The 25,335-nt window shown below is 58.6% G+C and overlaps 4 protein-coding genes across 7 annotated transcripts; 2 read left to right on the forward strand and 2 right to left on the reverse strand.

The window, feature by feature from the left end:
* The first annotated feature begins 67 nt into the window (after positions 1 to 67).
* On the forward strand, positions 68 to 5,603 carry ALDOA (aldolase, fructose-bisphosphate A). 2 transcript variants are annotated; one of them, XM_053894389.1, is made up of 9 exons: positions 68 to 190; positions 2,750 to 2,876; positions 2,957 to 3,168; positions 3,773 to 3,827; positions 3,959 to 4,119; positions 4,475 to 4,558; positions 4,677 to 4,851; positions 5,014 to 5,213; positions 5,299 to 5,603. In XM_053894389.1, exons 2-9 carry the CDS (start codon positions 2,765 to 2,767, stop codon positions 5,392 to 5,394), a joined length of 1,095 nt encoding a protein of 364 aa, XP_053750364.1. In that variant the 5' UTR covers positions 68 to 190; positions 2,750 to 2,764; the 3' UTR covers positions 5,395 to 5,603. The 2 variants fall into 2 exon arrangements, with proteins under 2 accessions (XP_053750364.1, XP_019295448.1); XM_019439903.2 differs by lacking the exon at positions 68 to 190 and adding an exon at positions 1,258 to 1,428.
* Positions 5,604 to 7,546: 1,943 nt separating this feature from the next.
* Positions 7,547 to 14,962, forward strand: PPP4C (protein phosphatase 4 catalytic subunit). The gene is made up of 9 exons (XM_019439904.2): positions 7,547 to 7,669; positions 7,911 to 8,078; positions 11,487 to 11,538; positions 12,115 to 12,165; positions 12,384 to 12,485; positions 13,043 to 13,216; positions 13,310 to 13,436; positions 14,264 to 14,453; positions 14,538 to 14,962. The coding sequence occupies exons 2-9, from the start codon at positions 7,981 to 7,983 to the stop codon at positions 14,665 to 14,667; spliced, it is 924 nt and encodes a 307-aa protein (XP_019295449.1). The 5' UTR covers positions 7,547 to 7,669; positions 7,911 to 7,980; the 3' UTR covers positions 14,668 to 14,962.
* Positions 14,963 to 15,348: 386 nt separating this feature from the next.
* TBX6 (T-box transcription factor 6) lies at positions 15,349 to 20,247 on the reverse strand. Its single transcript, XM_019439902.2, has 8 exons — positions 19,411 to 20,247; positions 19,094 to 19,328; positions 17,933 to 18,200; positions 17,708 to 17,854; positions 17,561 to 17,631; positions 16,328 to 16,401; positions 16,062 to 16,245; positions 15,349 to 15,978 (listed from the first exon to the last, which is right to left on the reverse strand). The coding sequence occupies exons 1-8, from the start codon at positions 19,526 to 19,528 to the stop codon at positions 15,765 to 15,767; spliced, it is 1,311 nt and encodes a 436-aa protein (XP_019295447.1). The 5' UTR covers positions 19,529 to 20,247; the 3' UTR covers positions 15,349 to 15,764.
* Positions 20,248 to 20,683: 436 nt separating this feature from the next.
* YPEL3 (yippee like 3) lies at positions 20,684 to 24,401 on the reverse strand. Of its 3 annotated transcripts, none has more exons than XM_019439901.2 (5): positions 23,937 to 24,401; positions 23,051 to 23,233; positions 22,915 to 22,958; positions 22,590 to 22,698; positions 20,684 to 21,168 (listed from the first exon to the last, which is right to left on the reverse strand). In XM_019439901.2, exons 1-5 carry the CDS (start codon positions 24,396 to 24,398, stop codon positions 21,079 to 21,081), a joined length of 888 nt encoding a protein of 295 aa, XP_019295446.1. In that variant the 5' UTR covers positions 24,399 to 24,401; the 3' UTR covers positions 20,684 to 21,078. The 3 variants fall into 3 exon arrangements, with proteins under 3 accessions (XP_019295446.1, XP_053750318.1, XP_053750317.1); XM_053894343.1 differs by lacking the exon at positions 23,937 to 24,401 and adding an exon at positions 23,834 to 23,924; XM_053894342.1 differs by lacking the exon at positions 23,937 to 24,401 and adding an exon at positions 23,815 to 23,908.
* Positions 24,402 to 25,335: the final 934 nt, after the last annotated feature.

Here is a 25,335-nt window from a genome sequence, read left to right on the forward strand (position 1 = left end):
GGGGCTTCAGGTTTCCCTAAATATAGGACCCTGCCAGGGGATCCGTGGCAAGGAAAGGGCAGGGGTCACCGGAGAAGGTTGGGGACATTGGCTGGGGGGAGGGCAGGAGCTGCCTTATAACCCAGCCCAGGAGCGGCCTGGCTCACTCGCTGCTGACCAGGCTCTGCCCGCTCCTTCAGCCTCCTCGCAGGTGGGCGCCAGCAGGACGCCGCAGGGTTGGGGTTGGGCCTAAGGGGTCCAGATTAGGAGGGGAGGCTTGGCTGGTAGGATGAGGGACTCGGAATGTATCTGGGGGCTGACCGGCTAGGGACAGGTTTGAGTCTGGAGGGGGAAGTCAGGTCCCAGGGAGACGTTTGCGCGGGGACTGTGGCACTGCATCTCCAGACTCGCTTGGGCGAGCGGCGGCCGGCCGGTTCCGCCGCAGTCTGGCTGTGGATGGCGGCGGGGGCCGCAGGCGGGTCCGCCCCGGCCCGGGCGGAGAGGGCGTGCGCACGCACGGCGAGGCCGGTCCGCCGCGGCCGCGAGCCCGACCCGGGCGGCTGGGGCGCCTATACCGGCGCGGGGCGGGCCACCCGGAACGGCTGCCGCCCGGCCTCCGCCCCCCGCCAGCCCCGCCGCCCCGTCGAGTTCCTCCCGGGGCAGCCACTCGCCGCCCTTTCCCCCCCGCCGCTCTTCCGCCTGGGCTGGTGACCCAGGGAGGGGCGGCCCCGCGCGCCAGAGCCCGCAAGTCGAGCCTGCAGGCGAGGCCGGCAGACGCCCAACCTCCGGGTTCTGTTACAGTGTGACACACGCTGCATCAGCGCAGGCCGGAAGCTGGGGCTGCCCCGCGGCCGCGCGACTGGGCCTAGACGGGGAGGCTGAGCCTCCGTCCTTTCAGGCTCTTGCACCCACTTGCCCCCACCTCCCTTCCCATCTCCTCCGGGGCCCCTAATCGGCTGAGTCACGGCTCCCCAGAACGCGCCAACTGGGGGGAGAAGGGAGACGGGGGGGTGGGGGGTGGAGAGCCCAGGCGACCCGAAGGATGTGGCCCGAGTCACGTCCTAGGGGGCCGGGGGGTGGCGGGGGGGGGGGGCAGGGATCGTGTTCTCCTAGCGCTGTCCCCGCCCAAGCGCCGCCTCCGGGCTTCGCCTTTCGGGGGCGGCCTCTCCACCGTTCCTCTCCTGCAATTGGACGCCAGCGCTCTCCCGGCCCCCTTCAAGGGAAAAAACCCGGCGGAGGCTGGCGCGGTGCCTTTATAAGCCCGGCGCCACCTCCCTGCTTCCCGCCCCCTGCGCCGCCCCCTCCGGAGCCGAGTAGGCTGCGTTCCGCTTGGAACGCGCCGCAGAACCAGGGTGCTGGTGACGACTGCCGCGTTCGCTCCCTCAGTCCGCTCGCCGGCCCGTCGCCCTCCACCGCCGCACCCCGCAAACCCGCCCCCTCCCGTGCCAGGTGAGCGCCCCTCGCCGTGTGCGAAGGTCAGGGACCCTGGAGAAGGATCCTGGGGGCAGTGGCCGGTCGGGTCGGAGCCCACCCCCATTCCCCCGTCCCAGCATCTCCCCGCGCCCCACTACCTCCCACATACATGCTCCCAGCCCGGACTCCTCAACCGTCTTCAGCTTGAGTTTCCTTGGTTTGCTGCGCAATGCAGCGACTACGCGCGCTGAGTCATGGCGGAGGAGGAAGCAGGACGAGATGAAGGGCCATTCCTTTTCTCCTTTTCTTGCTGGGATCCCAGGTGCAAAGGATTACGGCCCCTTTGCCTCTGCGGTGATCCTAAGAGGCAGCGAGGGGGTGGGGGCCAGCTCGTATACTCTCAGGCTTTCCGAAAGCGTGGTTAGTCCCTGCCCTGGGAGGTGGGACCCCCCTGGCGAGGAGGGGAAACCCCTTGGAGGCGCGTGCTGCTCAGTTAACACTTTCCGTGCCTTTACTTATCTGGTGACCTTGATTGTGAGCCTGGAACAGCTGCAGCCGGGCGGGCAGACAGGAGCATTTTCAGGGGAAGGGGTGGGGCCGCTCGCCTCTCTACAATTCTCTTACCCTGTATGAGCAATGCGATCGGTAAACCTTACCCCGTTCCTCCCCCTTGGGCTGGGCTTCCTCTGCTGCCCTTTCCTGGGCTTCCCGTTACCCTCCTGCCCTTTTTTCTAACACCCTTTTCCTAAGGCCCTCCCCCAACCCTGGGAGGAGAAGCTTGACCTTGGGATGTCCTTGAGGCTTTGGAGCCTGGGCCGGCCCTGGAATCTTGGGTGGATCCCGTACAGCAGTCAGAAGATCTGGGTTCTAGTCTCAGCTCTGGCCCTTGGTTTCTGTGGGACTTGAAGCCCAGAGCTTTCCCTTCTCTGGGTCCTTCTGTTGGGCCCTCTGCCTGATGTGCGACCTCTAAATTCTAAAATACTCCGGTTCGGTTCTGCTTCTAGGCAAGGTGACCCCATGGCAGAGCGCAAGCCAGAAGGGTCCAGCTTCTACATGACCTGTCTTTCCATGTCTCTGGCCTATTGCTTTACCACAGATGCCAGTACGCAACCCCACCCTAAGGTGGGAAACACCCAGCAACAAACAAAGTTAGGGAAGGTACAGGAGGCAGGCCTAGTACAGGGAAGTTGGGTGTAGGGGAGGCTTGGGCACAGGAAGTGCCCCAAGACCTGCCCAGTGTGGACTAGGGGAGGGTAGGGAACCTTTGTCCTGACCTCCAGGCAAGGGGCCCTGCTTGTGGGGAGACCATGGGAAGACCCAGCTAACCATTCCTCCCCTGTCTGCCTCCTTTGGCCAGGAACTGACCGGCACCATGCCCTACCAATACCCAGCGCTGACCCCAGAGCAGAAGAAGGAGCTCTCTGACATCGCTCACCGCATTGTGGCTCCGGGCAAGGGCATCCTGGCTGCAGATGAGTCCACTGGTACGGGCAGGACACAGTGGAGGAGGGCCCAGGGTTGAGGGTGACAGGCTGATCCTCTTATTTTTATACGATGCTCCTAGGGAGCATTGCCAAGCGGCTGCAGTCCATCGGCACCGAGAACACCGAGGAGAACCGGCGCTTCTACCGCCAGCTGCTGCTGACTGCCGATGACCGTGTGAATCCCTGCATTGGGGGTGTCATCCTCTTCCATGAGACACTGTACCAGAAGACAGACGATGGCCGCCCCTTCCCCCAAGTCATCAAATCCAAGGGCGGTGTTGTGGGCATCAAGGTGAGGGGGCTGGGTCTCAGGATATGAGATGGATCTCGGGGAAAGAAATCAGAGTGGCAGGCCGGGGTGGGGGTGGACATTGGGTTGGGAGCCTGGAGACGTGAGTGGAGTCTGCCCCAGGCCACCTCCGAAGCATGTGTGAGAAAAGCCAGAAACATATGGGAACTGCTTGGCTTCTTTTTCTTTTCTTTTTTTAATATTTTAGTTAAGTAATCTCTATACCCGGTGTGGGGCTCGAACTCACAACCCCAAGATCGAGAGTCACATGCTCCCCCCGTCTGAGCCAGCCAGGTACCCCTGCTTGGCACTTTTCATCCTCGTAACTCCAAGAGCAAGGCGTTTCCCTTGTACAGACTAAGACCCAGAAGCTCAAGGCAGTGAAGTGTCTGGCTCGCAGAGTTAGTAAGTGGTAGCAGTCCAGGCTCTGTCCAGTAACCTCCCCGTGTATTTTCCTTCCTAGGCCCAGGTATTGTAACTAACTGAAAACATTTGCAAACCGTGAGGTATCACTTAAGATTAAGTAAAGTGAGGGGCAGAGTGGAGTACTAGAGGTCACTCCTCCTGTCTTATGTTGTTGCTGCCCCCCCCCCCCCCGCCCCAACAGGTGGACAAGGGCGTGGTACCCCTGGCAGGAACGAACGGCGAGACTACCACCCAAGGTGAGAACCGTTCTGCTCCCTGCCCTACGGACTGACTCGCGCAGGCCACCAGCCCTCTGGGTGCCGAGGTTGAGTGGGGAGCCGCCTGCCCCCTCCTCTGCTGTGCTCTGACGATTCTGTTCCCTCTCCAGGGCTGGATGGGCTGTCTGAGCGCTGTGCCCAGTACAAGAAGGACGGAGCCGACTTTGCCAAGTGGCGCTGTGTGCTGAAGATTGGGGAACACACCCCCTCAGCCCTTGCCATCATGGAAAACGCCAACGTGCTGGCCCGTTATGCCAGCATCTGCCAGCAGGTGGGCCTCCAGTTCCCCAGCAGGCCACCTCCCACCTCATTTGGTTCCAGAGTGTCAGCTAGCCTGCGACCCATCTGCCAGGATACGTACCTCCCCCAGCGCAGTTGTTCTGGATCTTCCCCAAGCATCAGGCTCGGGCCTGTGGAGGACACTCGGGGGTTCTGTGAGCAGAGAAGCAGAGTAGGGATTGTGTGGGTGTCTTGGAGGAGATGCCTGTTCCCTACAGTCTGCTGAGGGCCGTGAGGCCATGAGTCTCTGTCATCATGGAGATAAGATCTTGGCTGATAGCTGTGGAGAGCTATGGGTGGGCTTCAGCTTAGAAGGCCTCAAGGCCACCCTGTCCCTCACCCCACAGAATGGCATCGTGCCCATTGTGGAGCCCGAGATCCTCCCTGATGGGGACCATGACTTGAAGCGCTGTCAGTATGTAACCGAGAAGGTAAGTTCCCTGCCTGCCTGGGCAGTATGGTGGATAGGTGACTGGGCCAAGGGCTGTAGGACTGACCCCTGTTCCCCCCGCCTCGATCGCAACCGACTTTGGCCCTGCTCTGCTCTAGGTGCTGGCTGCTGTCTACAAGGCTCTGAGTGACCACCACATCTACCTGGAAGGCACTTTGCTGAAGCCCAATATGGTAACTCCAGGCCACGCCTGCACCCATAAATACTCTCATGAGGAGATTGCCATGGCAACCGTCACAGCTCTGCGCCGCACGGTGCCCCCCGCTGTCACTGGTGAGACCCACATCCTCATCTTGACCTCTGGGAGGTAGATGAACTGTGCCCACAATCTTTACGCCCATTTGGTCTGACTTCCAGCTCAGCTTCTAGGGGCTCCTACCAAGCCCTGAGTCTCTGACTATATCTGCTTCCCCCCCTTCACCCCTTGTTCTACAGGGATCACCTTCCTGTCTGGAGGCCAGAGTGAGGAGGAGGCATCCATCAACCTCAACGCCATCAACAAATGCCCCCTGCTGAAGCCGTGGGCCCTGACCTTCTCCTATGGCCGAGCCCTGCAGGCTTCTGCCCTGAAGGCCTGGGGTGGAAAGAAGGAGAACCTGAAGGCTGCCCAGGAGGAGTATGTCAAGCGAGCCCTGGTAAGGATGGGGGCAAGAGGCGGGCGGGGTGCCGGGGCAGACGGGATTCTGATAAGACCTCACTCTGGCTCCTCTCCCCTCTTAGGCCAACAGCCTCGCTTGCCAAGGAAAGTACACCCCAAGTGGTCAGGCTGGGGCCGCAGCCAGCGAGTCTCTCTTCATCTCTAACCATGCCTACTAAGCGGAGGTGTCCTAAGGCTGCCCCCTCAACACTCCAGGCCCCGTCCCCTCCCACACTCACTCTGGAGGAGGGGACTTCACCCAGGGCTCCAGGCTGCTCTTTGCCATCACTTTTGCCTCCCATGTGACATTGGTGTGTGGTGTTGTCTGTATATGCTAACTCCACTGCTCTTTCCAGCCCACTGCCAATAAACATCTATTTAAGGGGGAGTGTGCCGTTCGTGTCTGGTGTTCAGGACCGGGGAGGGCCAGGGGAGGTGGCAGAGCCTAGAAGAAAGATCCCTTGTTTCCTGTTCTTCCTTCCTGGGCAGGAGAAAAGTGAATGGGTTGGGAGAGGACCTTCCTGCTTTGTTTTATGCTTGCCCAGGGCTTCAAGAAGAGAGCTCGTGAAATTTTCTCCCTACCATCAAGCTCCCATCCGCTTTTACCAGCAGCACCTGATAAGGCTCACAGTTGGGGGGAGTATGTGTTAGGCTCAGTCTCACTTTTAGACCCAGAACTCACAGGTGCACAAGGCCCCCGTGACAAAAACAGCCACTGACCTAAGCCAACATTTCCTGAGTGGTATGAGCCAGGTGACACGACACGACACGACACGACACGACACCACGCAAGTGATCTGTATGAGTGGGTGTTGTTATTCCCATCTCCCGCTTAAGTCCGTGCTGCCTGAGGTTGCACTTTCTTGATGAAGACGAGATTATTAATGCCTATGTCCTTAATCTGTACTGTTGAGCTTGTCTGTTTTCCCATCTCAACAGGAGATGGGATTAGAACTGGTTTCTTAATTAATCTTCCTTGGACCATGGAACCGCCTGAAGAACCTGGAATTTATTCCAACAATCCCCTCAACAACACTGATTGTTCAGCCCCCTCAACAACACAGGGCGCAGGCTCCAGGTTAAGAACTGGGCCAACGTAGCTGCTGCGTTCCATGAAGCCAGAACGAAGGCCCCGTACTGAATGCCTCTGCCACACCTTGAACCCTTTCCCAGTCACCCAGGTTGGGCTGTAGCAGTAACTGCATCAGGTCTCTTGAGCTGTTAAAGGCCCTGGTTATAACCAGGGATCTTAGTGAGTCCTGCCACTTCCTGAATTTCCCTCTGGGCCCTTTGCTGTCTGAGCTCCCTTGTGGAGGGAAAAAAATAACCTTGACTTTTGTGATCTCTCTGGACCTACTGAATTCCTGTAGTGATGTGCATAGAACTGACTTAACCTAGGACTTTTTAGGAGTTTAAGAACTTGGTCATTTCCTTCAGTGCACATTTGCATCTATTGCCTACATACAAAACCAACCCCACTCCCAGTGCCTCTCTAAAGTTTGGCCTCACTTCTGTGCCTAGCCTCACTCAATTCTCTGAAACAAAGTCTTAAGGAAAGCAAATAAAAATTGAAGGTCAACAGAAGATAGCAAAAAGGAGTTTTCAAAAGGGAGCAGCATGTGCAAAGTCTCAGACACCAAGTATGCTCACAGACCAGTCACTTCCCCAAATACCAGTGGTGGGGGGTGGGCTTTTTATACTAAGGGTGAATTCCAGAACGTGTGATAGGTGGAGATACTAGAACTGATTCCTTAAAAAAAAAAAAAAAAAAAGAATAAAACTTGCAGACAACAGGAAGCAACTGAGGGGTGTCGGGGGGTACTGTTCTGGAATCGGGGAGGTCATTTTGACCGAGGCCCAGACTCGGTGTGGGCAAGGTGGACTCCTTTCTGCCTCTAACTTCGGAGGTCCTCTACGGCAGAGATTTCTCTGGGGCCATGGAAAGAGATTTGGACAGGATTCTCCCAGCCACTGAACAAATGTTTAGGTATGCCTACTGTGCCAGGCCTCGTTCTAAGCACCAGGGCTGCAAGGGTGACCCTCAGGGATGGGTAGGTCGACTCAAACAGGTAAATAAAAGCGTGTCACAAAATTACACGGCGGCCCCGCGGCTCAGCTTGCTTCCCTAACGGAGATGGGAGTGGGGCGGACTGAGGCGTCCATCAGCTCGCAAGAGGCGGGTCCGCCGGGCCCCCGGTGACCTCCGCCCGCACGCTGCCCACATCCGCTTCCTTCGGCTCATCCCCGCTCCTCTGCTCCGAGAGGTGGGGGCAAGGGCGCGGCGCGCGAGGGGGAAGGTGTGTATGACGCCACATCCGGCGCGCGGCGGAACTGATCTCCCTTTGCTTCCGCGGCGGGGCCGGAAGTAGAGGCGGCGGTGGCGGCGGCCCAAAGCGGAGGGAAGGAGGAAGGCAGGCAGGGAGTCCGGGAGCCGGAGCCGGAGTCGCGGCGGCGGTAATAGGCTGAGACCCCTCTAGGCCACCGTCCCGAGCGCGGGATCGCGGGGTTCGGCGGGAGTTAGCGGGGAACGGCCAGGGCCGTGGGACGCTGGGGGTCCCGGGGCCGATGTGAGGGGAGGCGGGGGTGGGGGGGGCCGGGCAAGCTCCAGAATTTAGTTGCCTCCCCACCCCCACCCTCCCACCCCCGCTCCCCCTACGGACGCTCTGATCCACGGACTCGTCTTCTCGTTCCTCAGGAGACCCCTGTGCGGTGCGGAGGGGGCGGCGGCCCCGGCTCTGACCCGCGCCGGGGGCGGGTGGTGGGCCATGGCGGAGATCAGCGACCTGGACCGGCAGATCGAGCAACTGCGGCGCTGCGAGCTCATCAAAGAGAGCGAAGTCAAGGCCCTGTGCGCTAAGGCCAGGTGAGCCTGGTGGTCCCTCTGCCCAAGGGGGTTCCGGTCTGGGGCAAAGCCAGTGAGAACTTGGGGCCTGGATCATCCTGGCATCTTTCCCAGAGAGGAGCAGAATAGGGCCACTTCCCTCGAGCAACCAGCCTGTTGGGAGAAGACAGACCTGGATAAAGACACCGAAAGTATGAAGTGACGCGTTTTCAGTGGCGTTAGAGAGTCATAAGATACTTAGGAAGCTCATGGAAACAACTTTACCTGCGGGAGGAACAGAGGTTTCTTGGAGGAGCTGAACTTTGGGGATAAGCCCAACCCTTGAGTTCTGTGGGAAGTAGGATGATGTAGTGGTTAGGAGCTCAGGCTTTGGAATGTGATGGTTCTAGGTTGGGAGGTGAGCTCTGCCACTTACTGGCTGTGTTGGTGATCTTGAGGTCCCTGACAGTTTCTTCATTTGTAGACTGGGGATAATGGTACTTACTAAGATGGCTGTGACGAGTCAATAAGTTGGTGCGTGGGGTGGGCTTAGCATAGTTCCTGGGTACAACGTAAGTGCTCACTGATCCTTAGGTGTTACTGTTGTTACCGTGTAGGAAGAGGGCATTGCTGATAGGGACTGAAGTCATCAGGGAAGGCTTCTAAGAGAAGGTGGCCTGGAAGGATGAAAATCATTTGGCTGGCTGATGGGAGCAGGGCCAGGGAGGAAGGACATTCGTACTAGGATGAGGGCAGGAGTGGAGGCCCCGAGATGTGTGGGCACCAGCAAGGAGACCACTTAAACCTGCCTCCCCTAAGGTACTGTTTGCAGCTTGCACCGTGCCGGAGAATTGTAGGGAAAGAGCCAGGAGAACCACCGTATGTTTGTTGAACAGCAGGCCCACGGTTCCACAACAGGCCTTGTACTGGCAAGGAACTTCCGTCTTCCTCACAGCAGTTTTGTGAGGTCAGGACTATTTGCTCCATTTAACGTGACTCCTGGAGGCCTGATGACTTGACTGAGGTCACCCAGAGAGAACGTGGCGGAGCTAGGTTCTGAACTTGTGGCTCTCAGACTCTTGCTTGGTTTTACTTCACACAGACAGACTCATAGCAGCGAGACGAGGCCTGTTTGGTGAACAGGCAAGGCCCGTTTTTGTCTGTGACTGTGTTTGCCGTTTGAAGAAAATTTCCCTGACTGGACGAGCCCCAAGATGTTTTTAGTCATCCCTGTTCTTTCTGTCTTGAGTGGCATTTTTAGGAACTTAAACCAACTGTTGCCTGGCACTGTTCTTTTTCCTGTTAGACTCATCTTGCCCAGAGGGCCTGAATTGATTCGGTGGTGAGGATAGCTAATGCTCGAATAGCACAGTGGAGTTTTCAGAATAACAGAGAGGTAATTTATTCCGTCTCCATTGCTCTTGGCAGCAGCCCTGTGGCTTCGTCAGGTCAAGCGTGAGTGTTTCGCAGAAGAGGAAACTGAGTCTCTGAAAAGATAATGTCTTGCCTGAAGTTTCACAGCTCGTTGGAGGGGAGGTTCATTTTGGATCCAGATCTTTCACTGTACTCCATGCTCATTGACAGCCAAGCAGAGACACTTAAACTGTGTACAAAGCACTGGGGAGCTATAGAGGACTGAGGAGTGGGAGAGTCCCATCCAGCTGAAACTGAGAAGGGGCTGCGAGGTACTGGGCTGAGGCCCAAGTTGGCCAGTATTATCTTGGGCCCATTCTGAAGGGGGAACAACTCTTGCACCTGGCCATGGCCTCCTGGAGACCCACCAGGGGCCCAGCCAAGGCTGAAAGTGTCAGGAACCTCCCCTTGCTCACAGGGTACATAGTCTCAAACTCTTGGAACTAGAGAGGCCTGAAGTGTGTGGACTGAACTCAGTCCTACTAAAAATACCAGTACAGGAAAAGAGCAGAGGGTTTGAATCCGGTGCTTTTCAATACGAGTCCCAGCTTCATCACCTATAAACAATGTAATCCTGGTCAAGTCTCTCCATCTCTCCAAGACTTTGAAGTCCTTACGGAGCTCAGATGAGATTCTGCATCTGTAGGGACAGGGGCTGGCACTTTGGCAGGCTTTTTCTAAAGGTAGCATTCGTGGTGGAAGTAAAGGTGGGCGGGTGTGACCCCTGAGAGGGCGGATGATGTGCTGTGAGTGACAGAGCTGGGCTTGGAGGCTGGGCCCGGAGTCTGTGGATGAGGCCGGCACAGATTCATAGGAGATTGGGCTCCTGAGTTCAGTTCATTCACTCTCCAGCTTCGTGACCGTGATCCTGCCCCCTTTTTTTCTCTAAGCCTTGGTTTTTCTGTCGAGGAGGAAAAGAACCTCCCTGAGTCCATTGGGGAGGTCATCATAAGCAGTTGATGTGGAACAGTGTTTCACGCCAGATGCGTTCCTAGCGGGAGGGCCTGGTTGTTGGATGGCCGCTCGATCACTGCCGGTGCCTTCCCCCGAACGTCCCCCCATTCCCAGAAAGCCAAGCAAGCGCACTTCCCTCGAGCCACCTTTTTCATAGAGAGCATCTTCAGGGCCGTAGGTGAAAGCATCCGTTCTCGGAGCTCAGGGAGCTGCTTGTCTCCTAGGAGGAGGCTGGCAGAAAAAGGCCAGTGCCTGGGCGCCCCCCACACCAGAGTAACTAGGTGGCAGCGCCAGGCTGCCTGAATTAAATCCCACCTGTATGACCGTGGCCAGTTTATTCGCCTGAGCAGCGGGTGTCATCACAGTGCCCGCCTTGGGGGGTGGCCGTTGGGTTTGTGTCATCGACACCAAGCTCTTACTACAGTCCTGGGGTGTGGCGTGAACTGGAGTGGTCACCGCTGCCGTCATCACCAAGGGCGAAATCTGGAAACGTGGCACCGCTTACTTCGCTGTGTGTGTGTAGCTGACAGAGTGGTTTCACGTCACGCGCTCTTGAGTAGTAGTAGACTCTACTGCAGGGAGGAACGAAAGAACAGAGTTGTCACTCCCTCTAAATAAGGCAAAAGCGCATCGCTTTGATGGTGTGTTTGATCACTGGGTGCCTTCGGACCGTGTGGGGAAAGCCTCCGTGCCGGGCGGAGAGGAGGCTCAGCCGGGGGCACGGTCTCGGAGCGCTCCAGGCCAAGGGAGCAGCGTGAGCAGAGAGCTCTGTGTGGCGAGCGGGTCTGTTCTCTGGAACGAGCACTGGATGTGGGAAAGAGGGCAACAGGGAGGGTCAGGGCTTGAAAGGCCACTGTCTCCTTGGAAAGGCTTTGAATGCCGCAGCAAGAGTTTGGGCTCTGGCCTCTTGGCCTTGGGGAGGCCTGCGGTCAGCCCATCCTGGGGATGTTATTGCACACCTCACTCCTGCCCCCTAGAGGTTCAAGGCCCACCTCAGATCCTCCCTTCCAAAAGATGGGGAACTGGGCTGGGCTGAGCTGGGCTGGCCTGGCTGTGGTGACCCTGGTCTTCTCCCGTCCCCAGAGAGATCTTGGTAGAGGAGAGCAACGTACAGAGGGTGGACTCGCCAGTCACAGTGAGTACCGCGTGTCCTTCCAGAGCCTAGGCACATGGCCGTTCCCCTTAATCTTGTGGGCTACAGAGGTCTGCCCCTCATCCCTGAGAGCCCGGAAAGTCCCGTGTATCCCTCTCCCATCTTCAAGGGAGCCTTGCTATATGAAATGGATGTTACGGGAAGGGTCTTTTGAGCTGATGGGGGGATACTCTTGGTCAGGGCAGAAGGACTCTGAATCTGGTGAGTGATTCTACCCCACACATTTCTGTGTATTCCGTGTCATTAGTAGCTTTATTCCGGGTTCCTTGAGGGAAACACGGAGAGGAGGGGGCCAGGTCCTCCAGAAGCTACAGGCCTGGCTTGAGAGACCTAGTTTTAGCTCTTGCCCACAGAACAGCTGGCACTCAGTGCGGGATGGGGGGTGATGCCAGAGCAGACAAAGTCCGGGTAGGACAGTAGATTGGTGGCCCTGAGAAGTTGAGGTTTAGCCAGGAGCGATAAGGAGCTACTAACGCGCCGGGTGTTCCGAAGGCCAGCCCCTGGAGGCGGAGGCTCTCCGGCTGTGCGAGTTCCCACCCAGCTCTCCTCACTTCCTAGGTATGCGGCGACATCCACGGGCAATTCTATGACCTCAAGGAGCTGTTCAGAGTGAGTGTGGGGAGACTCTGGGACAGGTGACCTGGGGGGTGACTGGAAGACGCCTTTAATTTTAAGAGTGGAAGCTTTGACTTGGGTGAGCGAGAGGCCTCCTGTTTGGTGGGCCCTCCGTGAAAGAAGGGCCTCAACTTGACCGGCACATGGGCTGCCGCAGCGGGGGACAGGCGAGGATCGAGCAAACCCTTCTCCCCCCACTCCTCCCTCCCCAGGTGGGTGGCGACGTCCCTGAGACCAACTACCTCTTCATGGGGGACTTTGTGGATCGTGGTTTCTACAGCGTCGAAACGTTCCTCCTGCTGCTGGCACTTAAGGTGGGAACCCGGGCTTCCGGTGCCCACACCCGGGCCGCCTCCGGCCTGACCTGTCTGTGTCCTTCCTGCCCTCGTCTCCTTCTCCATCCACCCCCAGCTCTGAGCCGTCCTGCTGGTGTTCAGCTTGCCCGGGGATGGGCAGAGCAGCTTTCCTTGGCTCGGGGGCATCTGATGGGGTTCCTGGAGGAGAAGGCGGAGCTGTGGCATTGGAGGGGAGGGAATGGAGGCTCCCCGTGCTCGGAAAGTGGCAGGGTGTTGAGTTCACCTGGGTGCGGTATCCGTTGGTAGGCCAGATGACAGAGCACCTGAGGGTCTCGGTAAGGACTTAGTGGTGAAAGGGGAACCGATAGGTTGTAGTTGATGGGGAGGGGTCAGCCTCAAATCCCCTGGAGGAGGGACCGGGGCCTGCGAGGTTGGCAAGAGATGGCATGACTCTGGGCTGGGGTAGTGATGAGGCGACAGGGTGGGCAAGTATGAGGAGATCTGGGAAGGGCCGGTGGGGCTGTGAGGGAGGGACAGAGCCCAGCCCCCAGCCCTGGATCGGTGGCCCCCTCCAGGTTCGCTATCCTGACCGAATCACCCTGATCCGGGGCAACCACGAAAGCCGCCAGATCACCCAGGTCTACGGCTTCTACGACGAGTGTCTGCGCAAATATGGCTCGGTGACCGTGTGGCGCTACTGCACTGAGATCTTTGACTACCTCAGCCTGTCGGCCATCATCGATGGCAAGGTGGGCCGGCTACCGGGTCCCGCGGGGATCGGACTCGCGGGGGAAGAGGCGCTGGGCTCAGCCGGCCTTGACTCCTTTCTTGTCCCCCTGTAGATCTTCTGCGTGCATGGGGGCCTCTCCCCCTCTATCCAGACCCTGGACCAGATCCGGACGATTGACCGAAAGCAAGAAGTGCCCCATGATGGGCCCATGTGTGACCTGCTCTGGTCTGACCCTGAAGGTGAGGGCAGGCAGGCAGGGCAGGGTGGCTCTACCCTTAGTGTGGCAGGAGACTGAGGGGGTCTTGTAGCTAAAGCAAGCGCCTTGAAGAGACAGGCCAGGCGGGCTTAGGGAAGAGCAGAGCGGAGCTGGTCTTCACTGGCGTCTGCACTTGGCCGGCTTGCCCCCTGGCACCCTCAAAGAGGAGGAGGAGTGTGGGCAGCTGGTGCTCGTGAGCTCGGAGAGGGGATGGGTGTGTATTTCATCGCTCAGAGGCCTGTTTGGGACAAAATCATTGGCCCCCTGAACCTGAAGGGGCTTCTGCAGAGTTCACACTCCGAGAACGACGGCCCCACGAACGTCCCTCATTTTGTGGGGCTCCCCAGCTGGTACAGAGCAGAGCCAAGACTGAACGCCGAGTCTCCCAAGTACCAGTCCAGAGCTCCTGCTGTAACACGCACAGCCTCCGCCCTCTCACTGCCGTGCCCGCCTGCCTGGCCACTGCTCCCAGGGCGGCCAGGACAGCCCTTGTTGTCACCTGCTGGACCAATGTGGTCATTATAAGTGTCTTCTCTCGCTTTTGTGTGCACCTGTTTGGCCTGTAAGTCACATGGTCACTCTGGTTATGGGGTAGCTCCAACCGTCAGAAAATTCTTTCTCCTTTGGAGCTGATTTTCTCCAGCATTTGCTGTCCTGTCTCCAGGATCCCCCAGAACACAGGCCGTGTGCTCTGGCCCCATGGGGCTTGATTGAGAGAGGGGGACAGGATGGTCTCTTTCGAAGGGCGGTGGGCACCAGAGAAACCTCGAGGACACCCTCTCCCCCCATCCCTACCTTCCTTTGCCTCAGACACAACAGGCTGGGGCGTGAGCCCCCGTGGGGCTGGCTACCTGTTTGGCAGTGACGTGGTGGCCCAGTTTAATGCAGCCAACGACATTGACATGATCTGTCGCGCCCACCAACTGGTGATGGAAGGTTATAAGTGGCACTTCAATGAGACTGTGCTCACTGTGTGGTCGGCTCCCAACTACTGCTACCGGTGAGCTGCCTGGGCCAGGAGGAGGGGGTGGGGGTGGGGCCCTGGCTGAGCCACTCCTCTCACACCACTGCCCTCCGCTTCTAGCTGTGGGAATGTGGCAGCCATCTTGGAGCTAGATGAGCATCTCCAGAAAGATTTCATCATCTTCGAGGCTGCGCCCCAAGAGACCCGGGGCATCCCCTCCAAGAAACCCGTGGCCGATTACTTCCTGTGATCCCTCCAGCCCCTCTGGCCCTCGGACCACTGTGACTCTGCCCTCTTCTCCAGACGGAGGCCGGGTGTTGGGGGGTTGTCTCGGCTCTGCTCTCCCCCCAGAGAGGGCACTTCGAGGGTGAGGACTTTCTCTGGAGACGCTTGGAGCTTCCGCTCCACGCTTCTCTCCTTTCTCCCCACTTGAACCATGATGTTTCCAATAATTTTTTGTTTTTCTTTTTTCCTTTTTTTTTGGTTTGTTTTTAGATAAAAAAATTTTGAGAGAAAGAAAAATTCTAATAAAAGGAGAAAAATGGTCTTTGGGTTTGTGTCAGACTCGATTGGTATTGAGCAGCGATGCCGGCCTTGGGGCCTGGGGCAGACCTGAGGACCTTGACTGCCCCAGAGCCTCCTGGTCTGCATCCAGTGACAGTGACTTCCGGGAAGGCTTCCGCCATGCCAGGCAGAGGGCTGGGTTCTCAGAAGCAGCCTTATTTAATTCTCAAAACAGTGAGGGTCAGGACATTCACGTTGCCCCACTTCCCTGAAGAGGAAACAGCACCAAAGCCGGTTGATTTACATGCACGAGGTCATGCAGCCGGAAACTGGCAAGTGTAAATTGGGGCTCGGGTCTCCCCACAAAACCTTTGCTCACCCAGCCCTGCCCAGGGCTAAACACCATTAGCCAATGTTTCCAGAGCACTGAGGTCTTTTGAGTTTTATTAACAAAAATACTCCGGTCCTGAGAACAAACTGGTGTGGGTTGTCCTGGGGCGAGGGGGTAGAACTTGCAGAGCCCAAGGCTGAGGCCCAGGAGGAGGGGGTGCTGGGCAGTGGCCCCATTTGGCCAGGCAGAGCCTCCCTCCATTCACACCGAGGTGAGAGCCTGGAAGGGGAAGCTGGCCCCAGCTGGACTCCCAGCAGCTTAGCCAGAGCTTTGAAGCCAGGGTGGGTGGGAGTGAAATCAAAGTGTGAAGTGGGGTGGGGGAGGCCCCCCCGGGCCGCCATTTGGTGTGGGGGATGGGGCCAGTGGAAGTGATGGGGCTGCAGGCCTGGGGGAAGGGCGGCGGAGGTCTGGGACCGAGGACAGGGAGGGAGGCAGAGGGGCCCAGCAAGAGCTCAGTACATAGGTTTGGAGCCCACGTCCAGGTAAGCCCCAGGGCCGGGGTAGGGAAGGGGGAAGGGCCCCCCCTGGAGGAAGTGCGAGGCGAAGGGGGCTGGGGGCGCAGCTGCTGGGTATCCTGAGCCCCCGGGCCCAGGCTGCAGCTCCAGGAATGCGGCCGAGTAGGGGGCCGGGCGCCCAGAGTCCGCAGCCTCAGGGAAGCTGGGGTTCCTGAAGTAAAGAGGAGGTGTCAGGACAGGACGCAGGGCTCCCCGACCTGAAACAGCCCAACTCTGCGCCCTCGTCCCACTCGCCTGGTTGGAAGGTGACTGGGAGCCCCGTGGAAAGCGGCAGGGTGCAGAAGGTAGGCTTCGGCACTGGAGCCGCCACACGGAGGAGCCGGGGCCTGGGCCGCTTCGCGGGGGGCTGGGACGTGCTCAGGATCTGACTCACGGACGTCCCCCCCCAGTGTGGAATCACAGGGGCCCCCTGGTGCATCTGGGGAAGACAGAAGAGAGGTCGGGCTAAGGAGGAACAGCATCTGAGGACTGGCCCCCATCACCATTGAGGCTACGCTCACCTCCACTCCCATAGGCCTCTGTGGCCACTGGCTCTGGGCCCCTCAGTTTCCTCTTCACACGGGCATCTCGCTCCCTAGAGGACAGTGACAATGATGATGATGATGATGATGATAGTGATGATGATGATGATGGTGGTAATAATGGCACTTACCAGGTGCCAGGCCTTTCACCCTCCCAGGGACCTTGTTAGGGAAGTGCCATTATTATACCCATTTTACAGATGAAGGAACTCAAGGCCAGAGAATTAAGGGACTAGAAAGGGCAAAGTATCTTCCACTTAAACCTTTCCAGTGGTTTCCTATTGCCTCCATTGCATTTGGGAAACTCCTTCCCAAGCTAGAAGGCCAGGACGTGGGCTGAGGCCACCTCCCCATCACCGGCTGCCTGGCAGCCATCCTCTGGAATCCTCTCGTCTGCCCCTGCTCACCTGTTCACCTCATCCCTGGCTCAGTTCACGCTCTTGTCTCACTTCCTCAAGGAAGTCCTCTGACTTCCCACGGCACTACACCACCACCCTCATAGCATCTGTCAACTGTTCTGCTGTATGTTTGTTAGGGTGACCCTTTGATTAACGGCTGTCTCTTCTGCCTGACTGTACACCCCTTGAGGGCAAAGAACAGCTCGACTGAGAGAGCTCCACTCAGAACAGAAGCCAAAGTCCTAAATAAACCTTCACTGTCCAACAAAGCCTGGCTCCTCTTCGCCTCTCACTTGCCTCTTCGCCTCTTCCACTCCAGCCACACCGCAGGTGTGCTCCTACCTCAGGGCCCTTGCCCATGCTGTTCCCACTTCTTGGCACGCTGTTCCTCAGATATCCACTTCCTTCAGGACTTTTTCCTCCCATACTCCCTTCAGGACCTGGAACAGGCTTCTCATCTAATAAATACCCCACTCCAGTCTTTCCTGTCTTCCTTTCTTTCTTTCCTCTTCAGAACTTATCCCTAACACATTATATTTTACTTATTTCTCGTGTTTACTTGTCTACTCTGCCCACTAGAGTGTCAGTCCCATAAGGGCAGGGGCTTCATTTCTTTTCTTCATGATGGATCTCCAGTGCCTGGCACTGTGCCCGGCACACAGCAGGTGCTAAGACAAGTATCTGTGGGATCATCGAGCGAATAAGTGTTTTTCCTTACTGTTGTGTTCCTGGCTTTCAGCACAGTGCCAGACACACAGTGGGCCGTCCATAGACGTTTGCTGAAGGAACGAGTGAATGAATGAGCAATGCCCACCTCTTACAGTTTCTGCCATTCTCCCGGAAGCCCTTGGCAAAGGGATTGGCTGCGATCTTCAGTTGTGTGATCTGGGGACACACATTCGGGGTCAGAGCTCCCACGGCCTGGGTGGGGCCCACCACCCCCTCCAGCAGGGTCACTTACCCGCGGGTTCTGATAGGCTGTCACAGAGATGAATGTGGTCTCGGGGAAGCGGAAGGAGGCGACGCCCCCCCAGTGTTGGCTGCAAAGCTGGGCTGCCCGCACCAGGTGTATGCGGGGCTGGTACTTGTGCATGGAGTGCAAGATCAGCTGAGAGGGAAGAAACGAGATGACTCCCCGCCCGGGGTCCCACCCCCAACCCCCAGCCTGTCCCAGCCAGGGCCTCACATGGCCATGGGGGTCCAGCGTGCTGTTGGTGAGCTTGACACGATGGAAAGACACGGGCTGCCGCATCCAGTGGGCACCAGTGGCAGGAGAGTCAGGGTGAATGTAGACGCGGTCAGGCAGGCGGGGCTCGGCCTTGCCACTGGGCTCCCAGCGCCGGCCCTGCCAGCGGTAGCGAGCCCCATCCACTGGAACCACATCCAGGAGAAACAGGTAGCGGGCCTCGGGGTCCAGCCCAGTGACTGATATTCGGCAAGCAGGGAACATGCGCCTGGACAGGGGAGGGGATGGGAGAGGCCTGGCGCGACCCACTGGCCAGGGGTGGGCGCAGCCACCACCGGCGCTCACCCGGTTTCGTCAGAGAAACGTTGAGAGAGGTGGAATTAGAATCCAGAGGGCAGGGTCTTTGAGCCGGAAGTGATGGGACAGACAGGTGATCTGACCAGGGTCACACAGATTAGGAGCAGAGTCAGACTCTGGACTCCTAAACCCTCAAACTCCATCTGCAGAAGCAGTGGTGACACGCTTCTGTCCCTAAAGTCTTGCCAAGAGCCTACTGCTCCCCACTCTGGTCTCCTCACCTAGTCTCCAGCACCACAGTCTACACTGCTGGACACACCTGCTTCAGGAAAACAGTGTCCTGCCTTCAGCGGGACCGAGGACTTACCACGCTCAGGCCCGAGCTCCTGGCTCACAGGCCACACACCATGCCTCCAGGGCGACCCCAGACCTAGTCACATACTGACCCTGATCCTGGCCAGATTACTCTGAATGCTGGTCACTGGCTGGCCCTTGACTCCAATCGTAGCCTGAACCCTGGCTCCAGTCACAGACTGACCCCTGATCTGGGCCACATATGAATTTACTGTAACCCAGCCGGACTTTCTGACCCAGGCCCAGACTGACCTAAGACCCTTGCCGTAGGTTGGTCCTTAAACCAGCTACAGATTCCACAGACTGACCCTTGACCTTTGCCACAGAATGACCCCTGATCCTGCCATAGAGTAACCTGTGACCCAGGCCACAATCACACCCTGAACTTAGGCAGCGCTCTAGACCCTCTAGGAACCCCCAAACCTAGCCCCTTCACCAGGAACTCTGCCTTTCCCAAAAGACCCCCACCAGGAGCACACTGGGCCCTTTGACCCTGGCCCAGCCCCTCACCTCCCAGCTTTGGTGATGATCATCTCTGTTCCCACGGAATTGAACTCTTTCCACAGCTCCCGGTTCTCCAGGCTCAGGCTGACTCCAGGGAGCGAATGAAGGGCGTCTGGGGCTGGGGGGGCCGGCTCAGTGCCCAGGGCTGGGGGCAGCGGGGGCAGGGGTGGGGGAGCGGCCAAGGTGCAGGGAGCAGCCTCAATCCCGGAGAGGAAGCAATCCAATTTGGGAGTGTCCAGATCTGGAGATGGGGGAGGAATGAGAGCCAGCAGAGGGCCACAGCCCCCCACGGCCTCTACACCGGAGCTGGCCCCCATGCTCACCAGGGTAGCGGTAGCCCTCTGCCAGAGCAGGCGGGAAGCTGGAATCTGCTCCCGGCTGGGGGGGCCCAAGGCGGTAGCCTGTCCCCAGGGAGGGGTACAACTCTCGTGGATGGTACATGGAGTAGTCCTGTCTGGCCTCAGGTCACGCTGCCTAGAGTCCCCGGGTGCTGAGAGATGCCCCCTTTATAGCTCACAGCTCAGCCCCTTCCAGACCCAGGATCACAGCCCCTCCCCTATTTGGGGCCCTGGAGTTGGGCTGGGTGGAGACCCCTGGGGCCTGGAAGGGGTCCAAGAGGGGGCCGGATACCTGGGTACCCTCCCCTTCTCTCCCCCCACCCCAGGCTTCATTAGCCCCGACCCCCTGCCCCCTCATTACATAATTAACTCCTCGGCCTGATTGATCCCCGGGGCTCGACAGGGACGCAGTTTGGCGCTTCCGGCCAGCTGGTCCCCGTTCCCACGGGGGGAGCCCCGGCTAGGGATAAGCTGCTGAGGGGCGGGGCCTGGACCCTGGGATGGAGTCCATAGAGTCCCGGGGCAGACCTTGGCGCCCCACACTTTTCTAGCAGGTGACCCCCCCCCCACCCCCCCGCCATCCTCCTTCTCTTGGAGGCCAGAGCTTGGAGGGGATGAAGCATGACCTGAGGGAAAGAGCAGGGTTGGAGGGACGCGGCCTGAGCTTATTGTCACGCGGGGCACTGGGGACCTCGAGGACTCCGAGGCCTGAACCCTGTAGTCCTTCCTGCTTCCCATTCTGAAAAACCTCCACCCTCCGCCGAGCCTCCGAGGTGCCGAAGCACCCACCGCTCGACAGCCTCTGACGGCTGGCGCCTGGGTTTCCCAGAAGGTCCCGCGCTGGGGAACCCTCGGAACTACGCTTCCCAGCAGGCGCAGCGCCGAGACTCGGTGCGGAGGAGACGGACGGACGCGGCTGGGGCCGCTGGAAGTTGTAGTGGCGGCGAGAGGGGCGGTGAAGCCGGCTGCGCGGTTGCCTCCCAGGAGAGCTCGCCCCTAGGCGGCGGCAAAACGCTAAAGCTGAGAAGGCGCAGATCAGCCGAGGTCAAGGCCTAGGGAGCCAGAGTGGGCTCGGGAATCTGCACGGACAGTGAGATCGGTCCCGGGTCTCAGATGGCTGAGTCTCCGGAGGGCAGACTCCCAGCTTTGACCGCAGTGCCTACTCCATGCCTTGCGGGGGCCCAGAAAAGAACAGGTCGACGGAGGAAGGAATCTGCATTTGAGTCCCCCTTTCCCGGATTCCACGTGAGCCTGGGGCTGTCTCCACTCCATTGTTTTATTATGTACAAACGCTACAGAACAAGGGGAGCAGACACGCGTGGGGTAAAAGGGGCCCGGTGGGAGAAGTTCACAGGGCAGACGGTGCACTGGGGCCAGGAGAGCAGCACACAGGCCATATCTATAGGGCAGGCGGGGCAGGAAGGGGTTAAAAACGAGATCCAAGCCAGCCAGATCGCAGGGAAGTGCGGGGGTGTCGTCCTCCTTCTGAGCTCCCCCCAAGGTCACAGTGCATGCAATAAAATATATGTACAGGAGCTGGATCCGTCCTCTGCAGGAGCCCTGAGGGTCCAGAGCTCCCTTCCCGTGGAGGGAAGCCAGTGGCGCCCCCTGGCGGTCAGGCCGGGCTCGAGCCACATGCGGCAGGAGCAGGGGTCAGTCCCAGCCGTTGTCTTTGATCATGTGGTTGAGTTCAATGATGTACTTCCCCTCTTTGTACTTCTGGCTGCTCTCGAAGGCCTGTTCCTGAAAAGAGGGGAGAGGACGGCATCTCTGGAGCAAGGGCTTTACCAAAAGGGATCGGGTTGGGGAATAGATATGACTGGCCCCATTTTACATATAAGGAAACTGTCATGCAGAGAAGCCAAACCACCTGCCCACAAGACACACAGCTGGTAAATGACAGAGCCAGGTTTCTCACTAATGGGACAGACAGAGCTCTCTGAATCACCGGTACTTTTTAAGTACTAATGTTGGCTCCAACAGAGAGGATATGGAAGTTTCTAAAAGATCCGGGGATTACAAACTGGTAGCCTGAAGGGCAATTTTGGCCTACGCAGGTGTTTTATTTGGCCATCAGAGAGTTTAGTAAAAATAACTTTAAAATACTAGGATATAGGCAGGCCATGCTTACTCCAGTTTGCTACAGACCCTCCTCCCCCACTACCCCAGATCTATGGTGCCTCTTTTGCAGACCCACAGTATGCGCTTGGCCCTGCAAACCCTTGAGTTTTTGACATCTGGATTAGGCCATCTCTTTATTTTACAGACGTCCAGAGAGGCCAAGCCACCTGTCCGGGGACACAAAGCACAAATCTGTGGCAAGGCCGGGGTGAACTCACATGAGGGCGGGATGCCTGCCTCTGCTGGGGGCATCCACCTCTCAGAGGCACCAAAACTCCAAGTGAAGCCTGAGGAACCAACCATGTCCCCTACAGTTTCCCAAGAGCATCTTTTTTGCTGCATCCAATCTGATCCCCATGACAATTTTGGGTGCCAGGTGGTGGCTTCATCCTCCACAGCCAGATAAGGAAATGAGACTCAGGTAGTGAAATCAGACCCCGGATAGCAGCTGTGGCCATGAGGGCAGTGAAAAGGAAGCTCATGGACCCAAGTTCCATGTCACTGTGGGGTCTGGGGCAACTTCTCTGAACCTCTGAATGACAATGGAAGCCGGTGGCCGAGGATCTGGAGTTAAAAACAGACAGACAACAAAACACGCAACCAGGATTCTGGTACCTGTTCTGTTCCTTACCCGTGGTGTGACCTTGGGAAAGTTACCTACCATCTCTGGGCCTTCCTTTCTTCTGTAAAGTGGAGATAATTACAGACTCTACCCACAGGATTGTTGTAACAATGAAATGAGATAATATATGCCAAGCACATAACAGTGCGTGGCACGAAAGCATTCAATAAATGGTCATTCTGCTGATCGCCTCATCTCTAAAATGGGACGCATGTGCACGTGAGGGATGGGTGGAGAGAAAAATTCTAAAAGCCCTTGCAAGATGTGACAGAAGAGGACATGGTCAGGGGATGAAAAGACAGTCTGACTTGAGTGAGCTGGGCCTGTACGCTCCGGAAGGTTACCAGATGACTGCTTGTGAGGAGGAGGTGAAGTGAGGTTGGGTCAAAGGCTTGCCTGGGGTCAGGGGTCACGGACTCACATATTTCCAGCCCAAAGTCGTCTTGCAGTTCTCGCAGTGGATGTCAGCCACAGCATGGAGGCCTGTCAGCAGTACCCGTTCCTCGGCTGGCCCGCAGCCCACGTTCACCCTGCAGGGACATGGGGGCAGTCCCAGGGAGGGTCCCGCCATCACAAAGCCCCCCGCTAGCTTGTATCCAACTGTGTCTGTTCTTAGCATCCAAGAGAAGGGCGATCACATCAGCTTCCAACCTGAATCAGGGGACTCTGGGAGTCTCAGCACGATGCCAGGGGGCACAGGTCACAACAGAGGTCAGGGAAAGAAAGAAGGGGGACCAAATACTCACACAGAGTTGAAGAGGTAGGCACGCCCCTGACTGCCCTGGAAGGACTAAAGGGTGGAGGGAGAAAGGAAGGGAGTCAGGGCCATTGGTGGGAGAGCTGCCAGGTAGCCCCTCTCGCCTCCAACTGGGACCTGGTTACCTTGGAGATGAGGTCGTCGTGGTTGGCCAGGTGAGCGCGGCAGTGGGCACAGCTATACCTCCGGTGACAATCATCCAAGTAGGCCTGAAACGTCTTGGGCTTTGAAATACGCACCATGGCGGGGGCCGGGGGCAGTGGCCCCACCCGGGGAGCGGCCCACGGGGAGCAGAGGGAGCCCAGTGCCTGCCGGGGAGGGAGTGGGCTGTCAGGACCAGGGCCACACATACGCAGGCACACCCAGGGCCATGGGGACTCTCTCCGTCACACTTGGCTGCTGTCTCCTCTCCCCAGAGGCAGCAGCTTCTCCAGGGGCCGGAACCGGCTCAGTTTTGACTCACTGAGGAGGCCTCAAGTTGCATCACGGGGAAACTGAGGCTTGGAGAAGCCTGAGGTGAGTCACTCATCTAATTCCGGCCTCACCCCTGCGGACCTGGCAGTTGAAGCTGGAGGAAGGGGCTCTGGCGTGGATGAGCTGTCAGTTCTCATTTAGGGGGAGTATGGAGGGGTTAGGAGCTGGAGGGTCCTTAGGACCTCACCTGAACTGCCAAGGGCGGGGCGGGGCGGGGTGGGGGGTTAGCAGCTCCACTTGAGGTACAAGGGAGTTCACCTGGGGAGAGGGCCCCTCACCTGGAAGAGGCAGAGGCCCTCACTGAAGGTGCAGGGTCACCTAGGAGGGGAGGGGCTCTTACGTGGGGCGGGGGGGGTGGGGGGCGCAGAGGCCCTGTCTATGCCGAGGGGCTCTTACCTGCATCGCGGAGCCTTACCTGAGACCCCGGGGCTCACCTGGGGCGCGGGGGTGGGGGGCGGGCGCCGGGGGAAGGGGGCAGTCCTCGCTGGCGGGGCGGGGGCTCGGGGCGACGCGCAGCCCTGACGATGCGGGCCTCACCTCGCCTGGGCGCGCGGGGGCCCGGTCCGCCGAGGTGGCCTGGCCTGGGAGTGGGGGGCGCTCCTGGTGGGCGCCGTCCCCCCCGGCCCGGGTTCGCAGCCGCCGCGACTTGTTTACACCGAGACCAGCTGCTGCCGCCGCTGCGGCGGGAGGGGGAGGGGGCCGGCCTCTGGTCCCGGCGGCCGCCGTGGCCAATCGGCGCGGCGCATGCAAATGAGGGGGCGCGTCACACCGCGGCCAGCGCAGGCCTCGGCTGCCCTTCCCCCTGCTCCGGGCTCCGGCCGGCCCGGAAATGCGGCTGCGGCCCGCAAGCCAGCCAGACAACCCCTCGGCCCGGGTCTCGTCGCCCTTCTGGCCTCCCGCGGTTCTTGAAGGGGCGAGGATCTGCGGTGCCAGACCTGGCTCGGGGTTAGGTGTCTGGACGCACGTCCCCGGGGAGATAATAGCCATAATTATCTGCATTTAACCACCCCGTGCCCCACTCTCTTAATCCCCGCAGCAATCCTATGAGGCAGCTTTTGTTCCCCCTTTTACAGGGAACAGAGGTCAAAGAGGTCTAGCTACGCTCCCGAGGTTATCCAGCCGGGAAGAGGCAAAGTTGGAATTCTCACTTTGGTCCGATTCCACCGTCTTTGCCATAGCACCCGGGACAGGCTCTTGGAACGGAAGAGCTAACGGTGCCCGTCCGTCTGTGTTAGATCTCTGGGAGCCAGAGCCTGGGAACAAGCCGGTTCCTACTGCTGAGCATGACCTCTTCCAGGCAGCCTCCTCTGATGCCCCTGCCTCTGCAGGCTGAGTTAGGTGTCTGCTGTGGGCTTCTCACGTGACTCTGAACGGGAAAATGTGTGCATCTGCCCTAGGAGACTTGTCTTGTTTCCTGCAGTGGCCCCAGTACCAAGCCTGGCCTAGAGGAGTCAACAAAGGTTTGTGAAACATGTGATTCATTCAATGCATAAGGTTCTAGGGTTGGAGAGGGTTGAGGAGTTTGGGGAACTTCTGGAGTAGATCTGGAAGTGAAGGTTGGAAAGGCTGAAGCAGCAGATGAGCAAACCCTAAACTCAGCCTCCGAGGCCATGTCCACCATCTGCGGCGCCATGAGGAGGCACAGGGGCAGATGAAGTCCCTTGTCCTGTGCCTGTGTCTTAAGGCTCTTCATAGCCTCAAGAGAATGGAACCTGTGGCCCTGAAGGGGCAGGAGCCTTGCTCCTTCCTGCAAGGGACATTCCTGAGGAGAGTGGAGGCCAGGTTGGCACAGGGTGTGGCATTACTCGGCCTGGAATGTGGTGGAACCAGTGGGTCAAGGTGGTCAGGGCCCCAGACTCTGACCCTAGGCTGGCCTCTTCTGCCCTAGGTTGCCCTCTGCAGTCTGCTAGGACCTCCTCCCACCCATGCCCCCCAA

The sequence above is a fragment of the Panthera pardus genome, unplaced genomic scaffold (genome assembly GCF_024362965.1).
Source record: "Panthera pardus isolate Hobbes unplaced genomic scaffold, ASM2436296v1 HiC_scaffold_5, whole genome shotgun sequence".
In the NCBI taxonomy this organism is placed as follows: domain Eukaryota; kingdom Metazoa; phylum Chordata; class Mammalia; order Carnivora; family Felidae; genus Panthera; species Panthera pardus.

What these genes read in the sequence shown, in the direction of transcription:
- ALDOA (XM_053894389.1), top strand. Translation starts at nt 2,765, where the DNA reads ATGCCCTACCAATACCCAGCGCTGACCCCAGAGCAGAAGAAGGAGCTC. An exon ending in GCGGTGTTGTGGGCATCAAG is followed by an intron (nt 3,169 to 3,772) that starts GTGAGGGGGCTG and finishes CCGCCCCAACAG; the next exon opens with GTGGACAAGGGCGTGGTACC. An exon ending in CGGCGAGACTACCACCCAAG is followed by an intron (nt 3,828 to 3,958) that starts GTGAGAACCGTT and finishes TTCCCTCTCCAG; the next exon opens with GGCTGGATGGGCTGTCTGAG.
- PPP4C (XM_019439904.2), top strand. Translation starts at nt 7,981, where the DNA reads ATGGCGGAGATCAGCGACCTGGACCGGCAGATCGAGCAACTGCGGCGC. An exon ending in GCCCTGTGCGCTAAGGCCAG is followed by an intron (nt 8,079 to 11,486) that starts GTGAGCCTGGTG and finishes TCCCGTCCCCAG; the next exon opens with AGAGATCTTGGTAGAGGAGA. An exon ending in TCCTGCTGCTGGCACTTAAG is followed by an intron (nt 12,486 to 13,042) that starts GTGGGAACCCGG and finishes GGCCCCCTCCAG; the next exon opens with GTTCGCTATCCTGACCGAAT.
- TBX6 (XM_019439902.2), bottom strand. Translation starts at nt 19,528, where the DNA reads ATGTACCATCCACGAGAGTTGTACCCCTCCCTGGGGACAGGCTACCGC. An exon ending in CGCTGGACCCCCATGGCCAT is followed by an intron (nt 17,855 to 17,932) that starts GTGAGGCCCTGG and finishes CTTCCCTCTCAG; the next exon opens with CTGATCTTGCACTCCATGCA. An exon ending in AATGGCAGAAACTGTAAGAG is followed by an intron (nt 16,402 to 17,560) that starts GTGGGCATTGCT and finishes ACTGTCCTCTAG; the next exon opens with GGAGCGAGATGCCCGTGTGA.
- YPEL3 (XM_019439901.2), bottom strand. Translation starts at nt 24,398, where the DNA reads ATGCAGATAATTATGGCTATTATCTCCCCGGGGACGTGCGTCCAGACA. An exon ending in CCCCCGCGCGCCCAGGCGAG is followed by an intron (nt 23,234 to 23,936) that starts GTGAGGCCCGCA and finishes CCTCCCCGGCAG; the next exon opens with GCACTGGGCTCCCTCTGCTC. An exon ending in GCCTACCTCTTCAACTCTGT is followed by an intron (nt 22,699 to 22,914) that starts GTGAGTATTTGG and finishes ATGTCCCTGCAG; the next exon opens with GGTGAACGTGGGCTGCGGGC.